The sequence below is a fragment of the Schistocerca nitens genome, chromosome 2 (assembly GCF_023898315.1).
Source record: "Schistocerca nitens isolate TAMUIC-IGC-003100 chromosome 2, iqSchNite1.1, whole genome shotgun sequence".
NCBI lineage: Eukaryota > Metazoa > Arthropoda > Insecta > Orthoptera > Acrididae > Schistocerca > Schistocerca nitens.
Window position 1 is genome coordinate 508,436,410 of NC_064615.1, and position 13,792 is coordinate 508,450,201.

At 38.6% G+C, this 13,792-nt stretch overlaps 1 protein-coding gene across 1 annotated transcript in view; it reads right to left on the reverse strand.

Moving 5' to 3' along the window:
- Positions 1 to 9,926: 9,926 nt before the first annotated feature.
- LOC126235125 (E3 ubiquitin-protein ligase lubel) overlaps positions 9,927 to 13,792 on the reverse strand; it is a 443,689-nt gene continuing 439,823 nt past the window's right edge. The window contains exon 23 of the mRNA XM_049943859.1: positions 9,927 to 10,145. Coding sequence (XP_049799816.1) covers positions 10,116 to 10,145 — 30 coding nt within the window. The 3' untranslated portion in view covers positions 9,927 to 10,115. The remainder of the gene's footprint in view (positions 10,146 to 13,792) is intronic.

A 13,792-nucleotide genomic window follows, 5' to 3' on the forward strand; every position in this document is an offset into this window, starting at 1 on the left:
GATCAATGTGTGAAGCACAGTAACACATAACAGGAAACAACATAGACACTAGCTTTAGAACACCAGCTCTTTTTCCAGCAACAGTACAACCATTCACGCACTCAACCACACTGATACCCAAGTGCACATTTCTGTAGCTATGGCAAGATTAATTAGTGATACTTGGTTACTAAAAGCTGTTGCGTGTGCAGATGGGAGGTGGGGAGGAGGTAGGGAAGGATGCAAAGTGGTGGTAGTGGGACAGAGGCAGATCTGTGGACAGACAAATTCACAGCCATACACAAAGAAGAGAAATATACAGAGCATAGAACAAAAACAGATATGGGAAGTGGGAGAGGGGAGAGACAGGAAAAAGGAGGAGGGCAGAAAAAGGACAAAAGATGAAGGTGTAGAGGGAAGCCGAAGGAAGAGGAGTTAGAGACAGGGAAGAGAGAGAATGCCTGCATGAGGAGGGGGAGGAAGAGTGATGAGAGAAGACAGTGCACAATGTCAATTAAGAAGGAGTGGTATGGACAAAAGAGAGAAGGGAAAAGGTAACGTGAGGCAGTGAGAGAACAGGTTTGCATAGGTTTAGGCCAGGGGGATTGTGAAAGTGTAGGATGTGTCGAGTGATGATTCCCACCTATATAGTGCAGAGAAACTTGTGCTAGAAGGGCATATCCAAATGGCCTTCATAGTGAAGCAGCCATTGATATCGTGTGTTGTGTGCAACTGAATGCGCAAGATTGCAGTTTCCCTCAACTGGTTACTTCCAATGCCCACATACAGTGCTGTACAGTAATTACAGCAGAGCTGATATATAACATGGCTGCTTCCATACATAGCCCTGTCTTTTATTGGGTAGGAAATGCCTGTGACTGAACTGCCTTGGGGGGCAGTGGGTGGTTATATGGGAGAGGTCTTGCACCTGGGCAAGCCACAAGGGAATGACCCAAGGGGTGCAACAGTGGGGGTAGGATTGGAATAGAGATGGACAAGGATATTCTGTAGGTTGGATAGGTGGCAAGACACTACTTTTATGGATGTAGCTAGAATATCTCTCTACTCAGGACACAATGTGAGGTAGTCGAAGCTCTGGTGGAGGGTGTGGTTGAGCTTTTCAAGGCAGGGTGATACTGGGTGATCAGAGCAGTGCTGGCCAGTGGCTGGGTAACAGGCCACTCACCAGCACTCCTCTGATCGCCTAGTGTCACTCTGACCATGAAAAGCTCAACTACTTCCTCCATCAGGGCTTCAACTACCTCACATTATGCCCTGAGATGAGGGATGTTCTACCCAATATCCTACCTACCGTATGTCCTCCAAAGTAGTGCTGCGCTGCCCACCCAACCTACAGAATATCCTTGTCCAACACTGATCCAATCCTACTCCCATTGTTGCACGCAATGGGTCGTTCCCTTGTGGCCAGCCCATGTGCAAGACCTATCAAACACACACACACACACACACACACACACACACTTCAATAGCTGCTCCACTAGGATACTCTCTTCCAGCACAACTTTCTCTGAACTACACAGATGGGAATTCTCTCTCCAACATGACCTGCACTCTCACAATATACCTGCCCTAAACCTCCACTAAGCTGTTCCCACTGCCTCACCTTGCCTGTTCCCGTCTCTCTTCCGTCCATACCACTCCTCCTCTTTCTCCCCTCCCCCCCCCCCCCCCCAAAAAAAAAAAAAATCATGATGGCATTCTCGCCCTCGCCCTATCCCCCCTCACCCATTTTTCAACTCCTCTTCCTTCACTGTCTCTCGCCACCTTCACCTCTTTTTCCATTCAGTCCCTCTCTTCCACTTCCTACATATCTTTTTATTGTGCCCTCTGTATTTTTTGTCTTGGTGTGCAGTCGCGAAGTCAGCTATCCCACGATCTACCTTTTTCCCACTACCCACTCCTTGTGTCCTTCCCTAGCTCCTCCCCACATCCATCAGTCAGGCAACTGCTTTCAATAGTCAAGTACTAATTGAGTACCAATAATTAGTCTTGTCGTGGCCGTAGGAGTGTTGTTTGGGCGTCTGTGTGGTTGTTTGTGTGAATGCATGTACTGTTGCTGGATAAAGAGCTGGTATTCAAAAGATAGTGGCAATGCTGTTTTATGTTATGTGTTACTGTGCTCCATGCCTTGGTCAGCTGTAGGTGAGAGGTTGCCTTTCTCTTATTTTATGTATTGCTCCACCCACGGCTTTCTGTCATCGTATTCAATTTTTAAAATAATACTGTTGAAGATAAGAGCAGATACCTATCTTTTTGATATATTACACTTAAAATGTTTCGCTCTCTGTTCTGTGATCCATCAGCTTGCCATAATGGTGCTCTAGGTACATTGTACATTAACATTGTTTATGTAATGGCTTTTTCTGCCCTTTTATTAATACAAAAATAAACTTCCTTTCCAGTCCTGTTACAAATATTAGTCAGTCCTGCTACATACATCAGTGTTAGAATACCATTCAATTGTGTGCATTATGCAACTTAATGTTTCCAGATATGTTTGTGCTATTCCATGTCTGATATAATTCTGAAAACCTCTATACCCCCAATATAAACATTATTTTGATCATCCTTCTTGGTTATACTCATTGCATTCTTTGGTAATTCTAATTCTGTAACATATATATTATCTACATCATTGTTCTGCCACACAAATGTCTTATCATTTGCCACCGATATACACCTCTTGTTTTTCCATTCATTACTTCTTCGTGACATTTTTGTTAGTCGCTTCATTGATACTAAATTATCGATAATTAACTCTGCAACACAAAGCAGATTGTGCATTATGGAGATTTACAATCTGCTTCACTATAATTTAATTGAATACTTTGTCAGACCGTTTATTAATTTCTGCCTCTTCTTAAATATCAACCTGAATATTATCAAGCAGATATTCCAATTCTTTTAACTGAGTGTCAAGAATTTAACACTTTTCATTTCTTTCTGTAGCAAACTTTCATTTTCTAAAACATTTATACAAATCATTTTATTAAAGTATATAATTACTCAGTAGGGTTCCCATATTGAATTTTTCAATGGTTCCCCTACTAATCTAATCAATAAAATGTTCTTTTACTATCATCCCTTAGGCAAGATGTTGCATTGAAGTACTCACTTCCTCTTTGTTGACCTCACTTATGCTACACCCACAGCTCTTACGGTAAATTGCAGTGCCCCTGTTCTTTGGATGAATCAGATCTCATTTTGCCATTTATTTTCACCTCTTAGCTTTTCTTAATGGAAAATTTGTGACCAAAGATCTTCAACTCTATTACACTTAAATCTATCAGTCTCCCCAATGGATTTGAATATACTGTCTGTTACTGTAATACTATGTTCTTCAGTGCTCTGCACTATTACTTGCTTGTTATTTCATGTTGTCCTTTCCAAGTGACGTTGGAATAGCAGCATATTTTCTGGGCATGAAACTAAAGACCTTGTGCATACATATACTGCTATAGTAAGAGCAAACACCATTTATGGAACATAGTACTTCATAGAGCAACATGTAAGATACAATTAAGTACAGCTTGTGCTTAGCACTGAACAACAGTAGCACAGGTTACAGAATAGGTTGATCACTCATTTCCGATTGCTTAAATAATACTGTTTCTTTGGCGGCTCACTGGAGCACACCAAGGGGGCCAACCCAGATCGCCTCTATAAGCAGATCTGTGAACTGTATGGACACATGATCTCTGAAATCACTCATGTCATGAGTGAAGGTAAATCATATACCATTTGCATACATGCACATTGATCTCCTGTTATAGCCACTTCTCAATGGCCAGCTACCATTATGCCCCTTTTGCAACTGCTCACTCTTGGATATTGTGGTTTATCTTGTCAAAACTTCTTTTTCTGTCCTTATTGTTTCACAGCCTCTGTTTTGAAATTAAGGTTACTGCTGTAATTTCAGTTCAGTATAAAATTACTGTTTATTGGCTATTATCCAAATACCACCCTGTCACTTTCTTCGAAGTTTCCTATCATGATAATTTAATTCAATACTGTTCAAATGACACTACATCATTTGCAGCCCAAAGTTGATCTGTTCCCACCAATGGGATGCTAAGTTAAGCTCTCTCCAACAGTGCTATGGTTGCACCACCATAATACCTGATGAACTCACGTCGCAGAGGGCTGTGCATGGGAAGCACTTATCTGAACATGTTATCCATGAGTTAATGTTGAAGAAGCGTCAGAGATCTCCATGATTACTTTCTTCAGTCATTGTCCTAGTAGGTCGACAAACTAATTGGAATTTAACAAATAAATACGGAATGGGTTTTCCTAACAATGAAATTATTGTAGCAAAAACTTTAACATAGCACACAATAAAATTGACTTTATTGTTGTTCTACTATTTAACAAAAAGATGTAATCTAGGCCTGTAACTTATCATCAACCAGGTCTCTTGCTTGCTAGCAAATAGTAAGTTTGTATTTGTACACTGTCAGAAGACTTCAGTTGATCTCAGGTAGCATCACAGATGGCAACTGTTTTACAAAATAACAGGTTTACTGCATGTGCAGTATACTGTAACATTAACAGTTTAACATTTGCCCTTGTTTCCTGTGATTGACTTAACATTTTTGCTTAATATTTTACAACAGCAGTTTAAAACTTTGGTGTATAAACTTTCAGCTCTCCTTTTACTACATCTTCCACAGGTGGTCACTCTTCCCCTTCCCATGGCATATAAGATGATACTATCTTCTCTGCTACTGGTTTCTACTTGCAAGGGAACTGCCACTTTGCTACAACTAAATGTTGCCTTGTCCACAAACTAATAATAGAATTTGTATTATATAAATTCACTCCCAATAAAACCAGTAAAAAAATATTGTTTTTTTGTGGTCAAACAAATACATCAAATAAGAGAATAAACAATAATAAATATAAATAAAATATGTACCTTGTTGCTTTGGACCAATGAAATTTTAGGACGACTCAATGGAAACATGTAGGTTTCACATACCTATATTAAGATGTTGAACATAATAGGGAAAGTATCAGGCACCATGAGAAGAGGTGACCATGTATCAGAAACATCTTGTAAAAAATGCACTGCTTTCCTCGAAATACATATCAGGTCCACACACTATCTTTATATGTTTTTCACATAAATGATTCTTTTCCTCAATATCTTATAAAAAACTATTATGAAATAATCCACCATATCATGTAGGTGTGGAAAAATCTGCTGGGCAGCATCATGACATTCCGCTAATAACAAAACAAGCCAATTCTTTAGAACCTGTCAGTATCTTTTTATTATTACTGTTTGCTCATTACCTCATACATTGAAGTGATGACTTTTATCAAGTTTGGTGAATTACAAGTTATATATACTAAAAAAACATGGAAGTGAATCATGAGCTCCAGTATTATTATTATAATGCTCTGAACAAGCATTCCAGGATATGTTGTGTCACTGATATTATACATGAACAAAGTGGGGTCTTAATTTGGAAAATGAATTCAGCAATCAGTCACAAATTCAATCCGTATTTTACTGCAGATCTAGATTTCAGCTATTGAATAGCTACCTTAAAAAATGCGTGAAAATGTACTTGATTCAGTAATTAAAGATGTAAACTAAAACCACATTTTACAATAGTAGTAGCAACATATTAGGTAATGTACCATTTCAACAAAGTCATATAGAGTTTTCAAGCTACTGACAACACATGTTACTATATGACTAACATTTAACAGGTACATAACAGATTCTAACAGAGGCTGTCATTTACAGAGCAGTAAAAGGAGCCACAGTTTATGTCATATGGGAAGAGTAACACCCTCTATACCACTAATGTCAATGCAAATTACCAGTTCAGTTTTTTGTGTAAAATTGACATTAAAATTTAAATACTAAATCCAAGTAATCTTTATTACAATTAACAATTTTGGCACAAAGCAAATATATGTTAAAATTTTGCAGATGATATTAAATTAGCAGAAAAATTAACTCACTGAATAAATGTGGAAAGACAATTTAAAATACTATAAAACATCTTTACATAAAACTTAATAAAAAGTCTAGAGTAACCAGTCATACTCAATTATTGTCATTGCAGTGTTATCTGTTAAAAATAATACACTTATCTTAATAAACATAACAAAATTGTACGAAAGCTGCAGTGTGTTAGCTGCAGAGAAGAAAAGATGTGCACAGATTGCCTTATATGTAAAATTGTAAGAGATTAATTTAAAATGTATCAGGTGAAATTGATGTTAAAAACATTAACAATTAAGATAATTACAAAACATTACAAGAAAAAACATCACCTTCAAGTAAAAGTGGATTTTGTTCTCACGTGGTGAATTGCTAAGTGTTGTCACATAAAGAGGAGAAACTCCGGAATACTACATCCGTCCTGTATCATGAAGTCTTCTGCCTCCAAGTAGGTGGCTGTCAAAAAGCTCCAAAACTGGTAGCTTTTCATCACCACCTACTCACTGAGCAGGCAGGTGCCAGAAAACCTCAGATGGCAAAAAATCTCAGTCTCCTCCACAAAGTCCATAAATCTGCCTTTTTCAGTTCTTTGTCGCAGTCTTACATGAAAGTGCAGGTATGGAACACCACATCCACTCTCAATAAGCAAAGTTAGATTTTTCATCTATATCTTGCCTTTCCAAAGCCATGTATTCACCAAACCCAACTTCATATCTTCTTCCTGTCTGCCCTACATGACAAAGAATCACAGTATGAAAATTTAATTGTATACACACTCGATTCATGATAAATTATTCTTCTGTCAACACTGAGTTAGAATAGGCCCAAGATTATTTATAGTTGAGAATAAAGCTGCTGTATTTTGTTTCCTAAAAATTGATGCTGTTCTCATACTAACTTTATCACACTATAGCAAACAAATGTATTTGTTATTATCGTCTTCCAATTTATTGGTAATATGTTGTCATACATCTTGTTGGCAATTAGTAGCAATTTTATTATAAATTTTATTTATATCATGTGGAGGATAGCCATTTTCTTTGGCAATGTTTTTAATGGTATCTAGCTCTTTTTCTCATTCAGCTTATGAGAGTGGGAGCTTATATAGACAATTAAAGTCGTATAATAACAAGTAGTCACAAGCTTGATGAGTCTATATGGTTCGGTTTAAATGGTACATTACCTAATCTGTTGTCACTACTATTGTAAACTGTGGTTTTAGTTTACATTTTTAAATTATTGATTCTTGTATATTTTCTTGTACTTTTAGCACTGAAGATAGCTATTCAATAGCTGAAATCTGAATCTGCAATAAAATACAGACTGGATTTGTGAATGACTGCTGAAGTCCTTTTCCTTTTTTGAAATATGCCACAGTTGAAACTTCCTGGCAGATTAAAATTGTGTGCCCGACAAAGACTCGAACTCGCTTTGCAGAGTGAAAATCTCATTCTGGAAACATCCCCCAGGCTGTGGCTAAGCCATGTCTCCGCAGTATCCTTTCTTTCAGGAGTGCTAGTTCTGCATGGTTCGCAGGAGAGCTTCTGTAAAGTTTGGAAGGTAGGAGATGAGATACTGGCAGAAGTAAAGCTGTGAGGACCGGGCGTGAGTCGTGCTTCAGTAGCTCAGATGGTAGAGCACTTGCCCACGAAAAACAAAGGTCCCGAGTTCGAGTCTCGGTCGGGCACACAGTTTTAATCTGCCAGGAAGTTTCATATCAGCGTACATTCCGCTGCAGAGTGAAAATCTCATTATGCCACAGTTGCTGTGCGCAAAAGGTATTATGGAGTCAAACTTGTTTATCTTTTCTGAATCAGGGATTTCATTATTTCTACAAATGAATCAAACTGTTTTTTAAATAAATCATTCAACAGCACCACAGCTTCAGGTTTGTTAAAACCAAGCCAGTATTCCGTTTTGATTCATCCTTCTCTTCTTCACTAGCAAACCCCCCACCCACCCCCCACCCCCCACCCCCAACCCCCAACTGTGTTAACATTTGCATACACACTCACTTATTCACATATATTCTCTTTGGATACCAACCTAATGGACAACTTTCAGGTTTATGGGGAGGAGAGTCACTTACTAGAAACTTCAGAGTGATCTGCCAGCCACTGCATCAAACTAGGATTTTCTTTTACCAGGGCTTTTGGAACGTGGCAGCCCTTAATAACCAATAATATTATCTGTGATCCAGTTTTAAAGTACAAATTATGTTAATTACCATGTCTTTTATTTATAATGTGAGTCAGACTGATTACACTACTCTGTTCCTGATGTTTTATGTGCTGACAATTGTCTCTTCATGTAAGCATTGGCTTATGTGGCCATTGTTACAGTCAGTAACATTATTCAAGGTATGTGATAGCATTGTCAATGTATAAAAGTTCTCATACTTTTTGACCACTGCTCCCTTCCTCAGGGAGTATTGCTGAGCAAAATACCCTGCGGAAGGCCATTTGCAACACTGCCTAAAATGTTGGAGAATTTTACATACTGACAATGCAGTCACATATTCTAAAGAATTTTATGGACAATAGTCTCTTCATAACTGTCATAATATGCAATATTTGAATAGATCTTTTGTTTGGTTGTATACCTGAACTGAACTTTTATTCACTTATATATTATTCACTGAGAGAGAGAGAGAGAGAGTAGCCAGTGCTGTGTCAGGACTAATATTTCTCCAATTTCACAAAGAACCACTTCATCTGCATATAAGCTATTATTATGATGTCACTACTCTCAGCATCTTCTTAAAGTTACTGATGTCACACCATGAGGAGCAGTCAGTGTAATCCTCCTGTCTGCATCTAGTGTAAATTTCATGGTCAAATGTGACAATGTGTTTCAAAGTGTTTCCGCATCACCAAACTGAAGACGGACTTGGTAGTCAGTCTGTTATTTACTGAGAGGGATAGTGAAAATTACCTAAAAAGCATATTCAGTCTGGCCAGCACTCCAGTCCACATCCTTAATCTGAGAAGCAGATTCGATCTGGGGTTGGTACACCTCCCTATGTCCTGAAAGCACTTTGTTATCTAGGCAGGTGTTGCTACACATACAGATAACTATTAGCCTTGTAGTCCGGCCCCGGTAGCTGAGTGGTCAGCATGACGGAATGTCAATCCTAAGGTCCCGGGTTCGATTCCCGGCTGGGTCGGAGATTTTCTCCGCTCAGGGACTGGGTGTTGTGTTGTCCTAATCATCATCATTTCATCCCCATCGACGCGCAGGTCGCCGAAGTGGCGTCAAATCGAAAGACCTGCACCAGGCGAATGGTCTACCCGACGGGAGGCCTTAGCCACAAGACATTTCATTTCATTTCATTAGCCTTGTAAAATACCAACATAATTGTATAACTATTAAACTACCAACAAAAGATAAACTGCAGCTGATTAATAAAAATGAGCAAACAGTAGTGTTTGTCAAATTAGTGGCTTTCCTTAGTATTTACTACATTAAATTTAGCTGTCATTAAGTAGTTTAGTGGTAATCTACTGTTAATACTGTATAATAGTCAAGTTTCTAAGTGTAGCTTCTCTATTGTTAACATAAACCTTGACTCATTTCACATCGATGAAGATTCTTCTTCTTGATGGGATCTACTAAATATGATGAATGAACTAGTCAGTCAGTATTTATTGTCATAATGAGAAGTTTAATTTCTATGCTCTTTTAACCTGAACACATTAAGAGTAGGAAGTGAAAGGGAAACAAAGAAGTAGAGGGCAAGACAGTGATCAGGAAAGTTTGCTGTTGATAAGGGAGGTGCTCTCCAGCTGTATGGTAGAAAAAGTTTCAAACAAATTATTTAACATTCTCTCTCTCTCTCTCTCTCTCTCTCTCTCTCTCTCTCTCTCTCTCTGTGTGTGCGCACGTGTGTGTGTGTGTGTGTGTGTGTGTGTGTGTGTGTGTGTGTGTGTGTGTGTGTGTGTCTCAATATCAACACAACGGAAAATAAAGTTTAATTTTTTATTTTACTGTTTTCTGAAAGCGTACCGTACACTGAATACTTCTCAGTTCAACAAATACTGAATTTTATGAAACTATATCTATGTATAAAATATAAAAACTGTATAAAGTTGCTCTTAAGTTCAAATGCTGCTTCTCTTCTTGATTCATGTCCCCAGCAAACAGCATTTGCTCTTCATTCTAGTGGAATTTCTTCCTGGATGATCTGTAAAAGAAATTATAAAGTAGTCTATGAGAATGCAGATTGCTATGAAATCATTTCAGGTTATTGTCATGAACCCATCCTTCAATGTCTCTTAATAATTTGCAAGGAAGTAAATGTCCTATAAGCTATAGAGCACACTGTTTTATGAGTGACTATTAAAAGAAAATGGTACCTCATCTTAAAAGACATATTGTTTATTTAATTCATTATGTAACGATTAGTTACAACTAGAAGAGGCATTTTTACCAGCCCACTAAATTTTCCAACACATTTACAGTTATGAAAACAGAGTTTCTTTTTTTTTTTTTTTTTCAATTTATAGCTGCCTTTTGTAGCTTTATATACAAATTGACTTGCATAAATTCTCCAGCATTCATGTGCTTTGTTCTGCTTTTTCTGTTTTAATAGTTTAGTTTGTGTTTATGATAGAAACTTATGGCTGCCAAGAAGAACTGTAAATTTGATTATACTTTTTTACATAACTTTCAATGTGAAGTTTTGATCTCTGAACAATGAGTTCAGTGGTAGTATTCATTTAGACAAAATTCATTATTTAAGGAAGCTGTGAAATTTTTAAAATTGCAACATATTTGAGGTAAGAGTTGTAAGATGGAAGATGTAAAAATCACTTTTTGTAAAGTGCTTCACTTGGATTCAACAGCGGCAAATAATTTCATTTAATAATTTTATATAGTGTCACATCTCAACCAGAATCAAGTCCCAATCTGAAAGCAGGATCATCACTGAAGTGTAACACTTAGCACTGAAACCACATTTTTCACAAAAACCGATGTACAGTCTGAACAGAACCAACATCCTGGATGAAGAGTGCTGCTGTTTATACAGATATCTAATATTCCTGAATATACAAACATTGAAAATGTAAGGAATTCTGAGAACCTACCAGAAATGATAAATACTAAATAATTTCTGGTGGTCAGGTTTGAACTGGCAACCTGCAGTATGCCAATCTGTCACCCTCATCACTACGCCACACTGAATGCAGCTCGGCTTGCAGCATTGCTCCATCTCCCAGAGAAACAGCAATCCACTGTTTCAGAAGTTCTCAGTGAAGCTGACTACAGTACTCTGGTTCTAGATCTCATCAGTGGTCATCTGCATGGTAGCACTGGCAGTTCCTCATATTCTAGTCATGTTGTTGCATCCTCTTCACTGTCCAGGTCTCTACCAATCCATTAAACACTATGCAAAGCAATGTAAAGAAGATAGCCCTTCCCATCAAAGCTACACAGTTATTGAGCACATCTTCAGTATCCTTGAACAAGAAGCTCCCACTGATCTGCTCTTCAGGATTGTAGTAGGGCTTCACATGGAGGACATGGGTAAAGTTTCTGTGCTTTTGCCTCCTTGATGAAAGTTCATGACCTGAACTTCACATGTGACGTCTGACAAGTGACAAAAGACACAGTACGATCCAAAGTAGCATTTCAGTAACTTTTCTGAAGGTCTCACTTTCCGCAAAGACATACCACCTCTCCTGAGCTGTATCTCACTGGCCAGTGCCTGGTGTTATAGCGCATTTGGTCTTTCTCATGGGTTTTCAGGATCCTTACGTGACCTAGCTTTCTCCTGGACATCCAGGGTCTGTATGTGAGCCAACTGTCTTGCTTCTTGGCCCTGCTGATGAGATGTTTCATGTAGTCTTCCTGAGTATCACCTAGTTAAAATGGAAACATTGTATCCATTGTCATTTCAGCCTCGCAACTGTGGAACAGAAAGAATGGTGTAAAGCCTGTAGTATCTTGCTTTGCCATATTGTATGTGGATGTGACAATGGTATCCCAATCTCTCTGTTTGACATTAATGTGCGAGAGCATATCTGCTAACATCTTATTAAAGCATTCTGTGAGACTATTTGGGGGGAGCTGTGTTCCTGTGAATGATTTCACAATGAGAATTACCTCTGATACTACTCTCGACTGGAAAACTTTTCTGTGGTCCAAGCTCATCACAAGGGGTTCTCCGTGCTTCAAAATGATCTCTTTTACCATGAACCTTGCCATTTTGAAAGCTTCAGCAGTCAGCACAGCTTTTGTGGCAACGTAGTGAGTGAGGCAGTCAGTGCAGACTGTTATCCATTTGTCAACTTCAGGAACCTTCCTAAGAGGTCAGTCCTAGTCCCGCAAAAAAGATGCTTTGGCATGTGGAGTTGGTATCAGATGCCCCAGAGTAACTATGTTATTTGCTTCTGTCACTGGCATTCCTTACATTGCCTCACATAGTGTTTAATGGATCAATAGATACCTGGAGACAGTGAAACGTGCATCTGATCCTCTTGAGGGTCTGCACAAATCCCAGATGAACAGGTGTTGGGACATCATGAAAAACTTCAGGATAGCGGACCGTACATGATCTGGGACAATGAGCAACCATTTCAGTCCAGTTGGGTCACAAATCATCATACACAATAGTTTGTTTATTAATTGGAATTCTTGTTTGGTTGGTTCCTAATTCCCCAAGGCTTTTGTGGTTTTCAGCAGTGCTTGAAATTTACTCTTTTCTGTGGCAATGTCATTTAATGTAGTGATGGCTTTAATTTTGTCCACAATATTGTGTTCCACCACAGATCAAAAAGGCAGTTGGCATCCTTGTGTTTGTGTCTGTTTTGTGTACCACTGTGATGTATTCCTGAAGCTTCAGTGCCCATCCACCAATTGACCTGACAGGTCCTTCAGGCTAGTCAGCCATCATAGAGAAAGGTGGCCCATCACAATGGTGAATGGGTTTTCCTTATAAATATGGTTGGAACTTGTTGAGAGTCCAAACAGCTGCAAGGCAGTCTTTCTTGGTTGTAGAATAATTACTCTCAAACTTGGGAAGTGCTCTGGTAGCATAAGGTGTCGCCTTTCCAGAACCTTCTTGTATTTGTACTAGAACTTCATCTATCCCATCGCTGGTGGAAATGCAAAGTTCTCTCTTGGCATTATTATCATACAGTGCTAGGACTGGGGAAAATGTTAGCGCTATCATAAGGAAAATGACGGATCTTCCTGACACCTCATTCCAGGAAAATTTGATATCCCACTCTAGCAGTTCTTGCAACAGAAGTGCCATGATACGTAAGTCCTTTATCAATCGCAGGTAATATGAGCACATTCTGAGAAAACTTCTCAGATCACGAATGTGCTGAAGAGTTGGAAAATTTGTGGCTGCTCCGATTTTCTCTGGATTGGGTGGACTCCATTGCCATTCACTATGCGCCCCAAACTTGTTACTTTTTTGGTCGCAAAGAGGCACTGTTTCAGTTTCAGACAGAGCTCACTTAAGCATGGTTGTGAAGCAGCTTAGGTGTTCTTCAAATTCCTGCAAAAAAAAAAAAAAAAAAAAAAAAAAAAAACAACTGTCATCCAGGTAGCAAAAACACATCATTCATTTAAGGTATCTAAGGGGATTGTCCACCATACAACAGTGGCTGGAGCGTTCTGTAGTACAACTGGCATACATTTGAACTCTTAGAGGCCATCATGAGTTACTGAGACAGAGTTTTCCCAGTTAGCTTTATCAACCTTAGTTTGGCAACTGCAAGTCCACAGTTGAGAAATTCACTGCTTATCTCAAGCAGTCTAGGATGTCATCAAAGTGTGGCAAATGTAGATCAATTTTATGATTTTGTTCAGTCTTTGGTA